Below are 14,658 nucleotides of genomic sequence, written 5' to 3'. Positions count from 1 at the left end.
TATTAAAACTTAAACTACGGGAAAAAAGATCTTAATATCTCATGTGCATGAAATGTGAGCTCCAAGTCAAAAAATAAAAATGCTGTAGATGTTATATTTTTTATTTTAGTGTTATCATTTAAAGATTTAATTTGATATTTTTGTTTAAATAGTTGACAGTTATTTGTTTTTAGGCTGTTTTTTAAAACAAAAGAGCAGCAAAAAACAATAATTTATTAATTATTGTTTATAAATTATTTAAAATAATAATAAATACACCTTTTTATATTAATTAATCATAAATGTTGTGATGTTGTCAAAATACATGTCTTTACTGTTGTATGTTGTTATATTTAAAAAAATAAAACAATTTTAATTGTATATAATATCTCATTAACATGTAATTATCAACAATAAGCGATTAATTAATCATTATGAACATTAACGTAGTTGGACAATGAAATAAGTAACAATTGATAATATTTGACTTTTCTTCGTTTTAACTGTCACATCAATAACACATACATTACAATCAATATTTGAAAATAACAATGTCATTAACAGTCATCGTTTAACTTGAAATTTTATTTAACTATTACATGTTTATTAACATTTATGTATGTTCGTTATTAATTTATTCAAACATTTTAATGTGTTGATAACTTTGTTGTGTAAATAATTGAAAACATTATTTATTTAGGATTAATATTATTTGTTTTTATCACAGTTTACTTTAATAACCATTTTTACAAAATTTGACAAAAATGCATTTTTGATCATAATTTGGATTTTTGACAAAAACAAAAAAAAAATTCAAAGTTTTGGGTTTTTTTATTTATTTTTTTAAACTTGATTCAGTTTTACAGTTTATGATTTTGTTTTTTAATAATTGTGTTTGAATAAATTAATCCCAAAAGTGGAGATAAATCTATTAAAAATTATTAAATTTTTGAATGTGATTATTTTCAGTTTGAAAAAAAATAGAAAAAAACTTCTGTTCATAAACTGCGAAGCACTACTCGCTCTTCTTTCTGTATATATAATTTATTCAAATCAATCTATATTATCAGATAATAATTCCCTTTTCAACAAAAATTATTACTAATTATAATAAAAATTAATTAATTCATTAGAAAAGAAAGAAATTTAAAACAAACTCTGACTCTATATGAATTATATATGAATTATATTATTGGCAAAAATAGAAACCAATGGTGAATGGTTATTTATAATAAAAAATAGTATATCTTATCATGTTTTTACCAACTTTTTGAATAATAGTTTTTATATGCATTTTTCATGTTTTTGTATTTTTTGTAACTATAAACTATAAACAACAATAAATGTGTGTTCAATTGGACCGCTACTCAATGATGATTGTATCAAAATATTTCATGTGTTTATCTGATTTTAAAAATATGGTTTTTGTATGTAAAAAGTTTCAAGAAATACCAGAGATGTTTCACTACAATCCAATTTCTATTTTGTTTAAAACTCAAAAGTATTTTCCAAATGTTGAGACTCTTCACCTCTATAATGAAAAAGATAAATTCCTTTCTAAATACAAACAATACTATGTACATTACCCAATCCCTTTACACAAATATTTTGAAATCAATAAGTGTCGACGTGTCATATGTCCATTCAAAACCTATTCAATGTGTCAAGACAAAGGCTTTTTTTATAAAGACGCAAACATATTTTTAGATAAAGCTTTTGCAAAACATACTTTAAAAACTAATGAAATGGATTGTACAAACTATATTAAATTTGGTGTATCATGTTTTGAATCTAATGATTTATTGACAGCAATAACACTGTCGAGTAATTTGTATGAGATTCCAGACAAGTGCTTTTATATGTGTGCAAACCTCAAAGAAATTGATTTGAAACACATCAGAATGTTTGGGGAGTTTTGTTTTTGTGGATGTGATAGTTTAAGTGCAATAACTTTGGGTACAAACATTATAAAAAGTGATAAAACGGCATTTGAAGACGTTACATCAATTCAAAATGTTACAGCACCTGGAGTAACAAGTGTCGACTTATATATCACAGTATCTTCATCAAAAGCGTTTACTAATATAAAGCATAAAACAGTCATCACAAAATTCGACAAAAACGTTTTGCCAGATTTATTATCGGACGAAATTCATAGAGATGCGTTCAGAAACAAAGGTGGACTTTCGGATATCAATCTTGCAACCACTGTAACTGTTATTGAAGATTGCGCGTTTAATGCTTGTGATATAAAACGACTTGATTTGTCGAATGTGATATCTTTTGGAAGCCAATATGACATGAATTTTCTCACTGCAATAACATTGAATAAAAACATTCAAATTAGTAATTTATATGATTACATTGGACTGAAGAAAATAGATGTTATCGACACTCGAAAAATTAATGGAATTGCTGCGTGTTGGATGAAAGAAATGTTAGATGAAAAAAGTCTCGAAGTTGACAAATTTTATTACACTCAAAAAGATGGCATTGTATTTAAGGGTAAATTTCCCCCAAATTGCAAAAATATTACAGCCATTTTCGCATGTTCGACCTTCGCTGAATACAAACACGAAGAAATTGTAATACCAGAGGGTGTACAATCAATTGATATTAATGCTTTTGAAAACAATGATAAATTGAGAAAACTTGTATTTCCAGCGAGTATAATATTTCACGATGAAATGGTTGATTATGACAATTTTAAATTTTCACATTCAAATATCGAAGAGCTTTGTATTAGACCACAACCAAACTTAATAATAACTGATTGTCCCAAGCTCACTTCAGTCACTTTTATTGACCAAAACATCACCAACCGTTGTATTTTCTATAAATGTTTTAATGTTAAAAACATTGAATTTTTAAATATGCCCATGAATTTTGTATTTAGAGGGAATATCGATTTTACTATTTACGATGTACTTAAGAATAGATACAATTTCGAAGGCGATGTCGTGTTATATTTAATTAATCCAAAATTAATTGACAATAATGGGGTTTTAAAAATCCCAGATGAAGTCAATATTATTGAGGTGTCTGCAATAGAATCTCCTAATCTCATAGAAGTTTGGTTAGGGAAAAAAATAAATATGATAAACACTTGTGCTTTCTATCGATGTAGTAATTTAGAGTGTGCAAAAAATATGAAAAAGTCTGTTGACATTCGTTGCAATGCTTTTTATAAGGTTGGTAAAACATTCACAATTGAATACGTTGATTAATTTAACCTTACGAAGTGAAAACTGGATAATTTATATCCTTGATTTTTTTACTAAAAATAAGTCACTTTTTTTATTTTTGTATTTGAACTAAAAAGATCTTAATTTAAGAACGGCGTGTCACAAACCGATTTAAATTATGAAAAACTGATGAATTACGAAACGCTCTCATGAAAATTTATGTGTATGTCTCGTAAAAGCAAGTATTGACTATTTTGAACACAGGGAAATAGTAAACATGGGTCTGTAAAGACCATTAGTTTGCGCGAAAACTAATCGATTTTGTGTTTTGAATTTTATTTTAATTGTTCCAAAAATAAATTATGATCTCGATAAATCTTATCCAGATTTCACCTTCCCACAAAAAAAGTTGATTCAATTGACTTGCTAAGGTTAATATTACTACTCAAATTATTTATTCTACAAAGTAGTGAAGTTATACTAACAACAAAAATTTAAATTTAAATTTGAAAAGTATTTAAATTAAATAAAATTAATTAAATTTAAAAAGTTTCATAATTTTTCAATATTTTAGAAAAATTAGTTTGATTTTTAAAATTATTATAATTCAACAAAAACAAATAATATTCAATACAAACTTACAATTCAAAAATTTTTAAAAATCTTTAAATTATGTAAAACTTATTTTATTTGTAAATTTTCGAATTTATAAAAATTAAAAATGTAAAAATTAAAAAATCAAATTCAAACTAATATAATAAATTATAATAAATTACAATTTAAACTATATTTTGTTCATTTTATCATTTACAAAAAACTTTCGATTTTGAGTAGTTCAATTATTTGTTTTTTTTATATCAATTTATTAAAAGTATTAAATTAATTTATTATAATATGATTAAAAAACTGTTTATTGTTTACAAAGATTTATTATTATTAAAATTAATAATAACTTAATTTTTAATAGTAATAAATAACCATCTGAAATGAATTATGAAAATCACCAATTTTGGTTTTTCATCAATTTTATTATATTTTTTTTAATTTTTCAGTGTTATTTTTATATAAAATTAAGTTTTACTTTTAAACTGAACATTGAGTAATGTTTATTTAAACCACAAAAATAGTCTTCTTCCACATTCTTACAACCAAGCTGTTTACATAATTTATTTATAAAAAGTTCAACTTCAAAATTACTAAAAAAGTGATTAATGCCTCTCCGGTCATTTCCCCTCTTTCTTGTTGGTTTAGTTGGATTCGTAGCACTGACGATACTTCAAATTGTATTTTCATGTATTGGTGTAACTGAAGCTGTCGGATTCGACTTAATAATTGACGGGTCGACGTCTTATAAAGTAGTTGTGTACTTTTTAGCACCACTTGCACCTGTTGGGTTTTTGTTCTATGCTCTTTACTTCTTTGCGATAAATAAGAAAACACAACTCACATTTGTTGGTATCAACTTCGCATTTTTAGTGTTGTCAGCTGTGCTCACTTCGTGTGCTTCTCTGTGTTTAGAAAAAATACCAGATGAGTGGGATGAAGCAAATATGGATAAAAGAATTCAATACGAAAAAGACGTTTGTGTTTCATATTTTTATTGTAACATTTGCGGTTTAAATTGGATTTTTCCATGTGTAACAATGTCGTTCATTTGTTATGAATATAGAACTATACATTATATAATCAAACAGCGTTAAAATTATAAATTGTATTTTATATTATTTTAAAAATAATAATGTTGTTTTGTGAATTGTTTGTTTAATTTTTTAAAATAATAGAAGTGTTGTTACATTATATATATTTTATGAATATTAACGTTGTTGATATGTTAATTCGTTAAAATGTAAAATTATTTAAATTGTATATATATATCATTGAACATAAAAATAAAATTGTACAATCAACAAATTATTTGTTTTTGAATATCAAACGTTGACATCTAAATACTGATATTGATGAACCATTGTTACAATTTTATTTAGTATTTGGCACAAAACAATTGTTGAATATTGATTTTAACTTTTGTTGTCAAATAAATTTAAAACAACACGCAAATAACAAACAGAATTCATGTTGTATAAACTTGATTCGAACTGATTTGGATGGTGAGCCCGAGTATTTCATGACGTGTCCAATGATCGAGTGGAGTGTCGATCAAAGGAATTGTGTTAAAGTTGCAGGGACAACAGTTTGTTCAAATAGTGTTGTCAACTTACCCCACGACTTAGAGTGTAAAAAAGTAGTCGAACCGGATAGATCTTTTATGGTTGCTTCACTTTCATTTTTTGTTGTCTGTGATGTTTTATATCCCATAATGGGGGTATATGCACTCTATTTAGCGTTTTATCAAGAAAAGGGGCAACCCGCTCTTCCTGTCAGAGAGGAATGGGCGCACTTAGATGGGACTACTTTATGCTTTGGGAAAAGTGATAGTAAAAAGCCTCTTGTTGGAGGAGACGAGGAGTGGAATAATTTAACGAGGAAAAATTAAATATTCTGCAGTTTAATTTTTATGCTTAAATTTATTTTTGTCTCAATAGATATGAATAGTTTACTTTGTGAAATAGGAGATGATAACATTAGTTTTCAGTAATTCACAAACATATTATTTTTATAACATAATATACTATTATCATTAGTTTTAAATATTAGTATTTATTTTTATACCATAAAACAAACTCAAATTGATAATTTAAAGCAAATCCCGATTTGAAGTCAAAAATTGCCGCATTTTATTTCAAAGTAAAAAATGAAAATTATTTTTTTTGTGGTGATAAAAATATAACATCACCACACAACAGAAGCCCAGACAACTTTCCTAAAACTTCTTGTTGTTTCTGATGACCAAAGTCACAAACTTTCTTTAAAAAAAAATTAAAAAACCACTCATACCACATCTCAGAATACAAAATGCAAAATTCTACAGACGTACCGACTTACTCGACGCCAACACAATACAGTTCAATCCAATACAACCCACCAGAAATTCCCCACAACGAAAATCCACAACAGGCAACCCCAAACCAGCCACTGTTGTACCATGAACCAGTGATGTACGCGGCACAAACAAACCCATACCAATCAAGCCAACCCATGTATATCCCTTCAAATGAAATGGTCAAACCGACGTCTGAAGATGTCAGTAAAAGTGTGAAAATGTTCTTCTTCATCGGGTTCGTCTTTCCATTCTCTTGGATATTCCTCTTCTTTTGGAAAGTCTATGACAAGGAAGACATGTATAGAATGTGGGCTTGGAAAGCGCTTTCAATGCTCTTATTATATTGCACACTCATGTTTTTTGTCTTGTTCATGATTTTCGTGGTCGACGATTAATTCCTTATTTAAAAAGTTTTGTTCATCTTTTTTACTCTAAAACTACAATTATAAAAATTCGTTCGTTTTTTTTCGTTTTTACAAGTAAAAATATTTGATTATTTATTTTTTAATTTTTAATTTTGTTTTATTAATGTTTAAATTAAATTTATAAATAAATTAAAAAACAAAGAATTAATTCCTCTTTGTTTTATTAAAATAAAAACTGTAATAATTTACTTAAGACATTAAAGGTAATTTAATTAAGATTATTATTTAGATGTATTATTTTAATATCAAGTTTTCTGCGATATACACTGACCATTTCATAATATAGCAATATCAAAAAATACACTCATTAATATGTAGTAATTTGAATATTAATAATTTATCATTTAAGTAACGTGTATAGTCATAATACTCATGTTTATTTAATCTAAAAAATTATAATGATATTTCAATAAAAAACTAAAACTTCATAATAATCTAATAATTTAAAATGTCATCAACTCAAACAACTGAGTCTATTTCTTCTCGAGAATGGTTTGAACATATCACTGGTGTCACCGAACAAGAATTTGTCATGACTAAAGCAACTCAAATTCATGAATCCCCCTCTAAGTACACAACACCCGAATTATTTATAACCAACAAGAAAACGCATGAAGACTTTTCATGTGGTTCTTTTGAGTTGTTATCTTTGAAAGATCTTCGCAAGTATTCGACTCCATCTACAGTTCCTGCTAAATTCGAAATTTTCATACGCAAGTCATCTGCCTCTCTTAACAAAGTAGAAGTTTCAGCAATGCAACTTTCTCCTGAGTTCAAAAATTCGGTCTTTTTGGTCGCTTCAAATTTCAATGCTGTTGAGAGTGTTTCCGAGGGAATTTCACCAGATAGCCATAATTTCACAACCAACTACGTTTACGACAGAACACAGGGGCCAATCGCATCTATTGGCGCTCCAGCTGCCGCGATTTGTCGTGTCCACTTCCCCTTTTATGATTCAAAAATTGATCCCCAACAGTGGGGTCAGACAGACGAACACCAAGTCGAAATCCTTGGAAAACTAAAGAACAAATATCCCGTAGTGAATGGATACCCCCTTTTGTCTAAAGAAAAGAAAGTTACTGAGAGTGATGAAGATAAATATATTGCAGCGATTCATAGTAATGTCACTGCTATGATGAGAATGTGTGGTGGAAAAATAGAAGTGGTTGGACAAGCAGACCGACAGAAGATCGACCAAGTTATAGCCGCCGCTCTTAATGTGGGACAGGGGATGAGTGGGATGCGTAACGGACAAATTGCTGATAAGGAGAAATCAATGCGGACGTTCCCATTAAAATGTGGATATGAAGCAACATATTTAACTGCAATTAAAAATGGAAGGGAAAATGTGGTGTTAACTTTATTAGGAAATGGGGTGTTTGGAAATACAACTGAAAGTGTCTGTGAAAGTATTATACAGACACATTTGAAATTTGGAATAAAGAACAACGGAAGCATTAGAAGAGTAATCGTTCCATTGTTTTCAATTGGGGGTTATGATGCATTACCAATCTTCGAGAAATTACTCAAGAAAAATGGCGTTGAATATGAAGTGAAGGTTTTTGAGTAAAAGTTGTTTTTGATAATAAAGTCTGTCTTCTGTTTAACGATATTGGGTTTTTACTATGAATCATCATGTTGTTATAATTTATGATAAAAATAAAGTGAATTATCAAAACAATAGTAAGTATTTTATTTTTTTGTTCTTTCTTTTTATTTAACGATGTGATAAATACAACAACAGTAAAAATGGCTTGACAACTCAATAATTTATAAAGCAATAAAGATAGATGTGTTGGTATTGAAATGTGAATACAAAGATATCAACGAGTCAACTGGATTATTCAAAATTATTGAGTGTCAATTGTGATAGAGCAGACATGTCAAATTATCAATTGAGTCAAATTGAAGACAACAACAAGTGACATGTAAAAAACGTCTATGTTTGGAATTTGTTTATCATTAGTTTTAATTAATGACAAATTTATTAATAGTTAATAGTTTTTAATTGGCGATATTGAGTATAGTAAATTATAGTTTAATGTTTTTTTTTGGTCTAGTTCTTTTCTTTGTTATATTTTTAGAATATTGTTAAATAGTAAACAGAGTTTTCTATTCCCCTATCTTTTAAATCATAATTAAAATATATAAGGTTAACATTCTCATGTTCCACAAGAATATTTCAATTTTACATATAAGTACTCTTATTTTAACAATCAATAGATATTTAAATCAAGTTGTTATTAGTCAACTAAACTTTAAATTCTCAAACACTCAATAATGTCACATATTTCGGATCGATATCGTTTCATAAAAATATAAACAATACAATAACAAGTGAAACCAAATCCCCAACGGTTTTATTTCTCTTGTTCTCGTTATTTTCTTCAACGCATTTTCCCATTGTTGTACATGTATACCCATCTCTGCAACTACCACAACTCGGCTCACACCCTCTTTTCCATTTTCTCGTTTTAATATCAAATGAAACGTTATTAATAGTACATTCTGTGTTGTCACAATCAAAAGATCTTTAATCAGATTGTTCAATCTTTTGCACGTCTTCTCCAATATCAAAATATGTATCTTTAAGTTTTAAAACATCTCCTGGTGTACTTTTGTAGCCGATTTCAATCCCATTTGAAAACTCTTTACAACTCTTATCCATCGCAATCAAGATATAAACAGTGTCATTTGTTTGTTTATAAGTATACGTCATATTCTTTCGAACAATAACAAAACCATCAGAATTTTTAGCAGTTTCTACATTTGCTATCAACATGAGTTTGATATCAATAATTTCGATTGTAAAGTTCACCTCCAATTTGCACTTCAATTGCCTAAAATCTTGTGACATTAAAAAGGCTGAACCGTATATCATAGTCAACATCACTTCTTTATCATTTTCTCGAGTAATTATAACCGGTTTAATGAAGTCAAGTAACTCAGATTGAAATCTGTAATTAACTCTATAAAAGTACCATAATAACATCGGATTTGTGATCTGATGTTTTTCGGAATATAACAAAGGAGATGCAATAAATTTACATTTGGTCATATTAAAATGCTGAAAAGAAGTTGTTGCTGTAGCAATAAAACCAACTTTTTCAAGTATTGTTGGCATTACAACTTTTTCAAAATCCAAAGAAATAATTTTAATTTCAGATGAGTTGAGAGGACGTTTTAAAGTGAAGGTGTCGTCTTTTCTTTTGATGTATGAAATGTAGTTCATTCCAATCATCTCAACTGGTTTATTCAAATTAAATACTTGAACAATTGCTTCATGTTGAGTCATATTCAAAATAACAAGACTTGGCTTAATATATGCCAAATAATCACCAACAGAAACAGTAGCTTGATACAAAGAATCTCTTACATGTTTCAATTGTCCAGTTCCAAAGAGGAAAAGGTTGTTTGGAACTTCAACCACCGTTTCTCCATTTTTTTCTATATTTTGGTTTTGGTAAAACATTACTGCTGAACCCACTACCATACAATGGAAACTCTTTTGACTTGGACCAGTCACTGTAAGCCATTGACCACAACGGGTGATATTGTGTCCGTCTTTATGAATGAAGAAATTGGATGAACTTACATAACAAATAGCTTTTAAATTATAAGCAGAAATCAATTGTTTATAATTTGGTATTTTTGTATAACATTCAGAAATTATTATGTATGTGATGTCGTGTGAATCTAAGTTAAATGCAACAAAGTCAGTCATACACGTTGAATTTAAAGTGGGTAGCAGAAAGTCAAATGATATAACCTTAATTACAAAAGTCAAAATGAGATACACCATTTTCAGTTAAATGAAATTATTAGTTTACACACTCAAACACTTATCCTTGACACTTATTTTAATGTAAAACTTTGGAGAATTATCAACAAGAACATAATTATATGAAACAAATTAAGTATCTCATTGAAGATCAGTTTATTTATCGAACCAAAAAACGATTAATAAATTTACAGTCATGCGAAAAAGCTGTCGCGTTTGGAAAAACCTGTCTCGGGTGGTAATGAACTATTCTAGTACTATAAACAAATGATCTGAAATAGAAAATGTTATTTGGAAATGCCGAATATTTTTATTCGATTTTTGTGAAATGACCCTGCAAATAAATCGAATAGAAGCTATACTGTATAGTAAGTAATTATAAATTTACTATAAAATATTTTTTCAAGACAGGTTTTTCCAAACGCGACAGCTTTTTCGCATGACTGTAAGTATTATTAATTATTACTAAAAGTTGTTACACAAACAATTATCTGTAACAATAAAATCTCCTTATTAATTTAAACAAAAATGTTTATTTATTTACAAAAAAATAAAAAATGTTTATCAATTGCTTTTGAATTAAATCCATCAGCAACATAGTTGTACATATGGTGATAACATAAACAAAAATTATAAAAAAATTTATTTTCATTTTGAATGAAGAAGTAATCAACTAAAACGTAGTTAAAATCTGTTATATTTAATTTTGTTTTTGAAATTGGTGTTTAAAAAAATTTATTGCCAAAAAGTAATTTTGAATTTATTAAATAAATATCTCAAACTACATAGCTTATTACATTACATACTATAAATAATTAGATGAGCAGTTTATATATTGATTTATTAGTCACATTTCAATAAATAATAAAAGCGTATACACATTTAAAACCGATATCAATTAAATTATGATTATTTTGTAAGTTCAATGATTCAATGAAAAGCATTAAAATGGCTTCAAAGTAAAATGAATAATATATTATTTTATTTAAAACCAGTTTGGTTTACATGTATTTAATAAATGGAATTATAAACTATTCGAACAACATTGAAACTTAATTATTGAAAGTAATTTAACATGTTACAGATCCATCATCGAACAATGTTTTCCCTTGCTCTGTGAACCCTTTCAAACTCAAAAGTGTTTGACACTCATTCTTCATCAAAACTCTAGAAGAGGCTGGGTGTCTGACCCCATTTGTAATAAAAACACTTTTATTCACAACCAAGTCATCTCCTCTTCTTGACAAATATGGGTGTTCTATATACTTTACAACATAATTTACATTATCAATTTCGATGACTTCCCCTTCTTTGATTCCTTTATCTAATATGACAAGAACCACAACTTCGGTGCCTTTAGAAGAATGTGTTGTGATCATCTTTTGGCACCCACTGTACACTTCTTCAATTGTCAAGTAAATTTCATTTGAATGCATTTTCTGTGTATCTTCGCTATTGACCAAATCATTATATTTTTTGACTTCTTCATCTCTCATTTTCTGTGTGAGATTTTTGTTTGTATTTGTTAAAATATCTCTTTCCTTTCCGATTTTTTGGTTTAATTCAATTTGCTTTGTTTTCTCCTTCTTTTCACTTTCAACTTGTTCTTTTAATTCTTCAATTTGTTTTTTGTGTTTTTCGATCTCACCGTTTAAACGATAACACTCATTATACATATCATCAATTGTCAGTTCCATTTCTTCTTTGTCCGTTTTGAGTTGATCGCATCGATTGTGTAATTCTCCTTTTTCCTTGCGAAGTCCGCTGATTGTTAAATTTAGGTTATATTTTTCCTGGAACTCGTAAGTGATCTTATTAAGCATTTTTAGATTTTCTTTCGATAATGTGTTGATTGTATAATTTTGTTTCTCGGCTTCTTCTTTTAATTTTTGTATTTCTAGTTGATACGTTTCGATTGTTTGTTGCATTTTTTCGACTTCTTTTCTGTACATATTTTCTTTGTCGCCATTTTCGTCTTTCTTCCCGCTTAATTCCTTGATTTTCATTTGAAATTCATCAATTTGGAATTTAAAAATTTGAATATTTTTGTCCGCCTCAGTAATTTTATGTGTGAGATCTTTGTTTTTATCCATCAAAACATCTCTTTCTTTTTGAATCGTTTGATTGAATTCAATTTGCTTTGTTTTCTCCTTCTTTTCACTTTCAACTTGTTGTTCTAATCGACAGATTTGTTGTTTACTATTCTCCTTTAAAGATGCAATCCGTTCACTTTCAGTTTGCTCGTGTAGCGTTTGTTGCTCTTCCAACTTCTTTTGAAGTAGTTCTTTCTCGTTTTTCACTTCTTCAATTTGATTAATTAGTAGTTTTTTGTCATGTTCCAAGTTCTCAACTTTTTTTTGTAGTAACTTTATTTGATTTTCAAATTCTCCAACTTTCTTTTCAATGACTTCTTTCTCTTTTTGTGTATTAACCATTTGTTCATCCTTTTCTTTTTGAAGTTCATCAACTTTCATCAGAAGTTCATTTTTATTGTGTTCAATTTCATCTATTTTTATAGCCAATTGTTGTTTTTCCTCTTCAAGTTTTTTGATCATCATTTGTGTTTCTTCTTTTTCTCCTTCTTGTTGTTGGTCTTTCGTCTTATCAGTTTTAGATTCAAATAATTTAGTCATCTCTTCCCCCTTTTCAATCCCCCCTTTAATTTCTTTTTCTTGTTTTTCCATTTTCTGTTCACTTTTGGCTACTTTGGGCGTGTGCTCTGATTGTGTATGTTTCAACATTTCTGGAGCACCACGTGAATACACACACTGAGTCGTTTTAAATATTTTTGTGTTAATATCAGAAACAATTTGCTGTTGTGGAATTTCATTGGTTTTTGAATTTAAAAATTTCATTGATTGGAAGCGCGTAACAAGTTGGTGAAGTCGTTCTTTTTTTATTTTCAAATTAGGAATCAATACAGATGGTTGCACGTCTTGTGATTGGAGAATTTCTGTTAGACGTAAAGATTCTTTAATTGCATTTTCACATTTTTGTTGAGCATTTATGATTTCTTCCATAATTTTATTTTCTCTAAATCGGTTTTCCATTTAGAATTATTAGATCATTAATATTTTTTGATAATTTTTTAAATCACACAAATTTTGTTTTGTTTTTTATAAATCTTTATTTCAGTTGTTTATTCTAGATAAAAACAATTTCAAAACCCATTCAGAACTAAAGCCAGTTTCGAAACCTCATTCATTCCAAAACCTTATTTATTCTTTTTGAACTTCTTTTTTTAAGGTGAAGAGGAAAAATAACAGTATATTTAAAAGAAAGAAGTACAAAAAGAATATTAATTTAAACTATTTTCTAATAACAAAACCAAAAACATAAATGGGGTCAAAGTCATTTCATTTTTACTGTTTGTCAATAAGTGGAATTTAATGCTTTGATTTCCAAAAAATAACGTAAAATACTGTAAACAAACCGAGTTTTTTAAATCATTTTCTTGAAGTATTTTGCTTTTTGGTGGGAGTACTTTTTCAATTTATTGAATGTACTCTTTCAAAGAACAAACCAAAGTTTATAGTTATTTGGACGTTTGTTTGCTTTAAAAGGTTCATTACTTCGGAATAACTTTTACTCAACCACATAACTATAATTCAATGTTATTGTATGGCAATCTTGTTGTACTTCTTGTTTATGATTTCTGAAACTGTGTGTTTAATTTAAAAACCCACGAAATTATTTACTTGGTTTAGTCCATTAGGTATTAGATAACGTTTCATAATCGAGTAGATTAAGTTTTTATACCGACTCTCGTTTTTCAAAATACAATTGTTATATATTGTTAATGTTAATTATTTGAAGAGAGTTATATTTTAATTATTTTTGCTTTCATGTCATTTTAAACATTAACAAAATAATTATAAAATAGGGAATGTCAGCGAGTTTAAGCAAATAAATATATTTTTTATATTTATAAACAAAGTAACCAATTTATAACTTAATCATTAAAAAAGTTCTTGTGTTAAATACAGCAGTTCCCAAAATCATTATTACCGAAAATGTGGAATTATAACGTACGAATTTATAAGAAAAAAGAACATTTTAGTTATTAAATGGTGACGTGGGTAATTGGGATTGTGATTTCGTAAACCTCTGGTTAAATTATACAAACAATTTTTAAAAATAAAAAGGTGTTTTGAATAACAAAACAACTACAAAAACACATCAATTATAATTGTTATTTATGAAGAAAATTGTTTTTTAATAATGGTGTATTTACCAAAAATGTCACTTTTTTGTTTTGAGAAAGGTATTAAATAATAAAAAAACATCTATTTTTGGTAATGATTAGTCTAATGAAGCATATTTTTTTGAAAAAAAATAACATTTGTT

The 14,658-nt window shown here is 27.6% G+C and overlaps 7 protein-coding genes across 7 annotated transcripts; 5 read left to right on the top strand and 2 right to left on the bottom strand.

Annotated features, from left to right (window-relative positions):
* Positions 1–1,322: 1,322 nt before the first annotated feature.
* On the top strand, positions 1,323–3,206 carry EIN_136580 (hypothetical protein; the record flags this gene model as incomplete). The annotated part of the gene is made up of 1 exon (XM_004185282.1): positions 1,323–3,206. The coding sequence occupies one exon, from the start codon at positions 1,323–1,325 to the stop codon at positions 3,204–3,206; it is 1,884 nt and encodes a 627-aa protein (XP_004185330.1).
* Positions 3,207–4,375: 1,169 nt separating this feature from the next.
* EIN_136570 (hypothetical protein) lies at positions 4,376–4,864 on the top strand (the record flags this gene model as incomplete). Its single annotated transcript, XM_004185281.1, has 1 exon — positions 4,376–4,864. One exon carries the CDS (start codon positions 4,376–4,378, stop codon positions 4,862–4,864), a length of 489 nt encoding a protein of 162 aa, XP_004185329.1.
* Positions 4,865–4,971: 107 nt separating this feature from the next.
* Positions 4,972–5,658, top strand: EIN_136560 (hypothetical protein; the record flags this gene model as incomplete). The annotated part of the gene is made up of 2 exons (XM_004185280.1): positions 4,972–4,983; positions 5,233–5,658. 2 exons carry the CDS (start codon positions 4,972–4,974, stop codon positions 5,656–5,658), a joined length of 438 nt encoding a protein of 145 aa, XP_004185328.1.
* A 419-nt stretch (positions 5,659–6,077) lies between these two features.
* EIN_136550 (hypothetical protein) lies at positions 6,078–6,500 on the top strand (the record flags this gene model as incomplete). The annotated part of the gene is made up of 1 exon (XM_004185279.1): positions 6,078–6,500. One exon carries the CDS (start codon positions 6,078–6,080, stop codon positions 6,498–6,500), a length of 423 nt encoding a protein of 140 aa, XP_004185327.1.
* Positions 6,501–6,978: 478 nt separating this feature from the next.
* EIN_136540 (hypothetical protein) lies at positions 6,979–8,100 on the top strand (the record flags this gene model as incomplete). The annotated part of the gene is made up of 1 exon (XM_004185278.1): positions 6,979–8,100. The coding sequence occupies one exon, from the start codon at positions 6,979–6,981 to the stop codon at positions 8,098–8,100; it is 1,122 nt and encodes a 373-aa protein (XP_004185326.1).
* A 963-nt stretch (positions 8,101–9,063) lies between these two features.
* On the bottom strand, positions 9,064–10,332 carry EIN_136530 (hypothetical protein; the record flags this gene model as incomplete). The annotated part of the gene is made up of 1 exon (XM_004185277.1): positions 9,064–10,332. The coding sequence occupies one exon, from the start codon at positions 10,330–10,332 to the stop codon at positions 9,064–9,066; it is 1,269 nt and encodes a 422-aa protein (XP_004185325.1).
* Positions 10,333–11,381: 1,049 nt separating this feature from the next.
* EIN_136520 (paramyosin, putative) lies at positions 11,382–13,052 on the bottom strand (the record flags this gene model as incomplete). The annotated part of the gene is made up of 1 exon (XM_004185276.1): positions 11,382–13,052. One exon carries the CDS (start codon positions 13,050–13,052, stop codon positions 11,382–11,384), a length of 1,671 nt encoding a protein of 556 aa, XP_004185324.1.
* Between the last annotated feature and the right edge of the window lie 1,606 nt (positions 13,053–14,658).

Source organism: Entamoeba invadens, assembly GCF_000330505.1.
Source record: "Entamoeba invadens IP1 unplaced genomic scaffold scaff_1105074726609, whole genome shotgun sequence".
NCBI classification, from domain to species: Eukaryota; Evosea; order Mastigamoebida; family Endamoebidae; genus Entamoeba; species Entamoeba invadens.
Note: the sequence above shows the minus strand (reverse complement) of the source record. Positions and strands in the feature narration are given on the sequence as shown.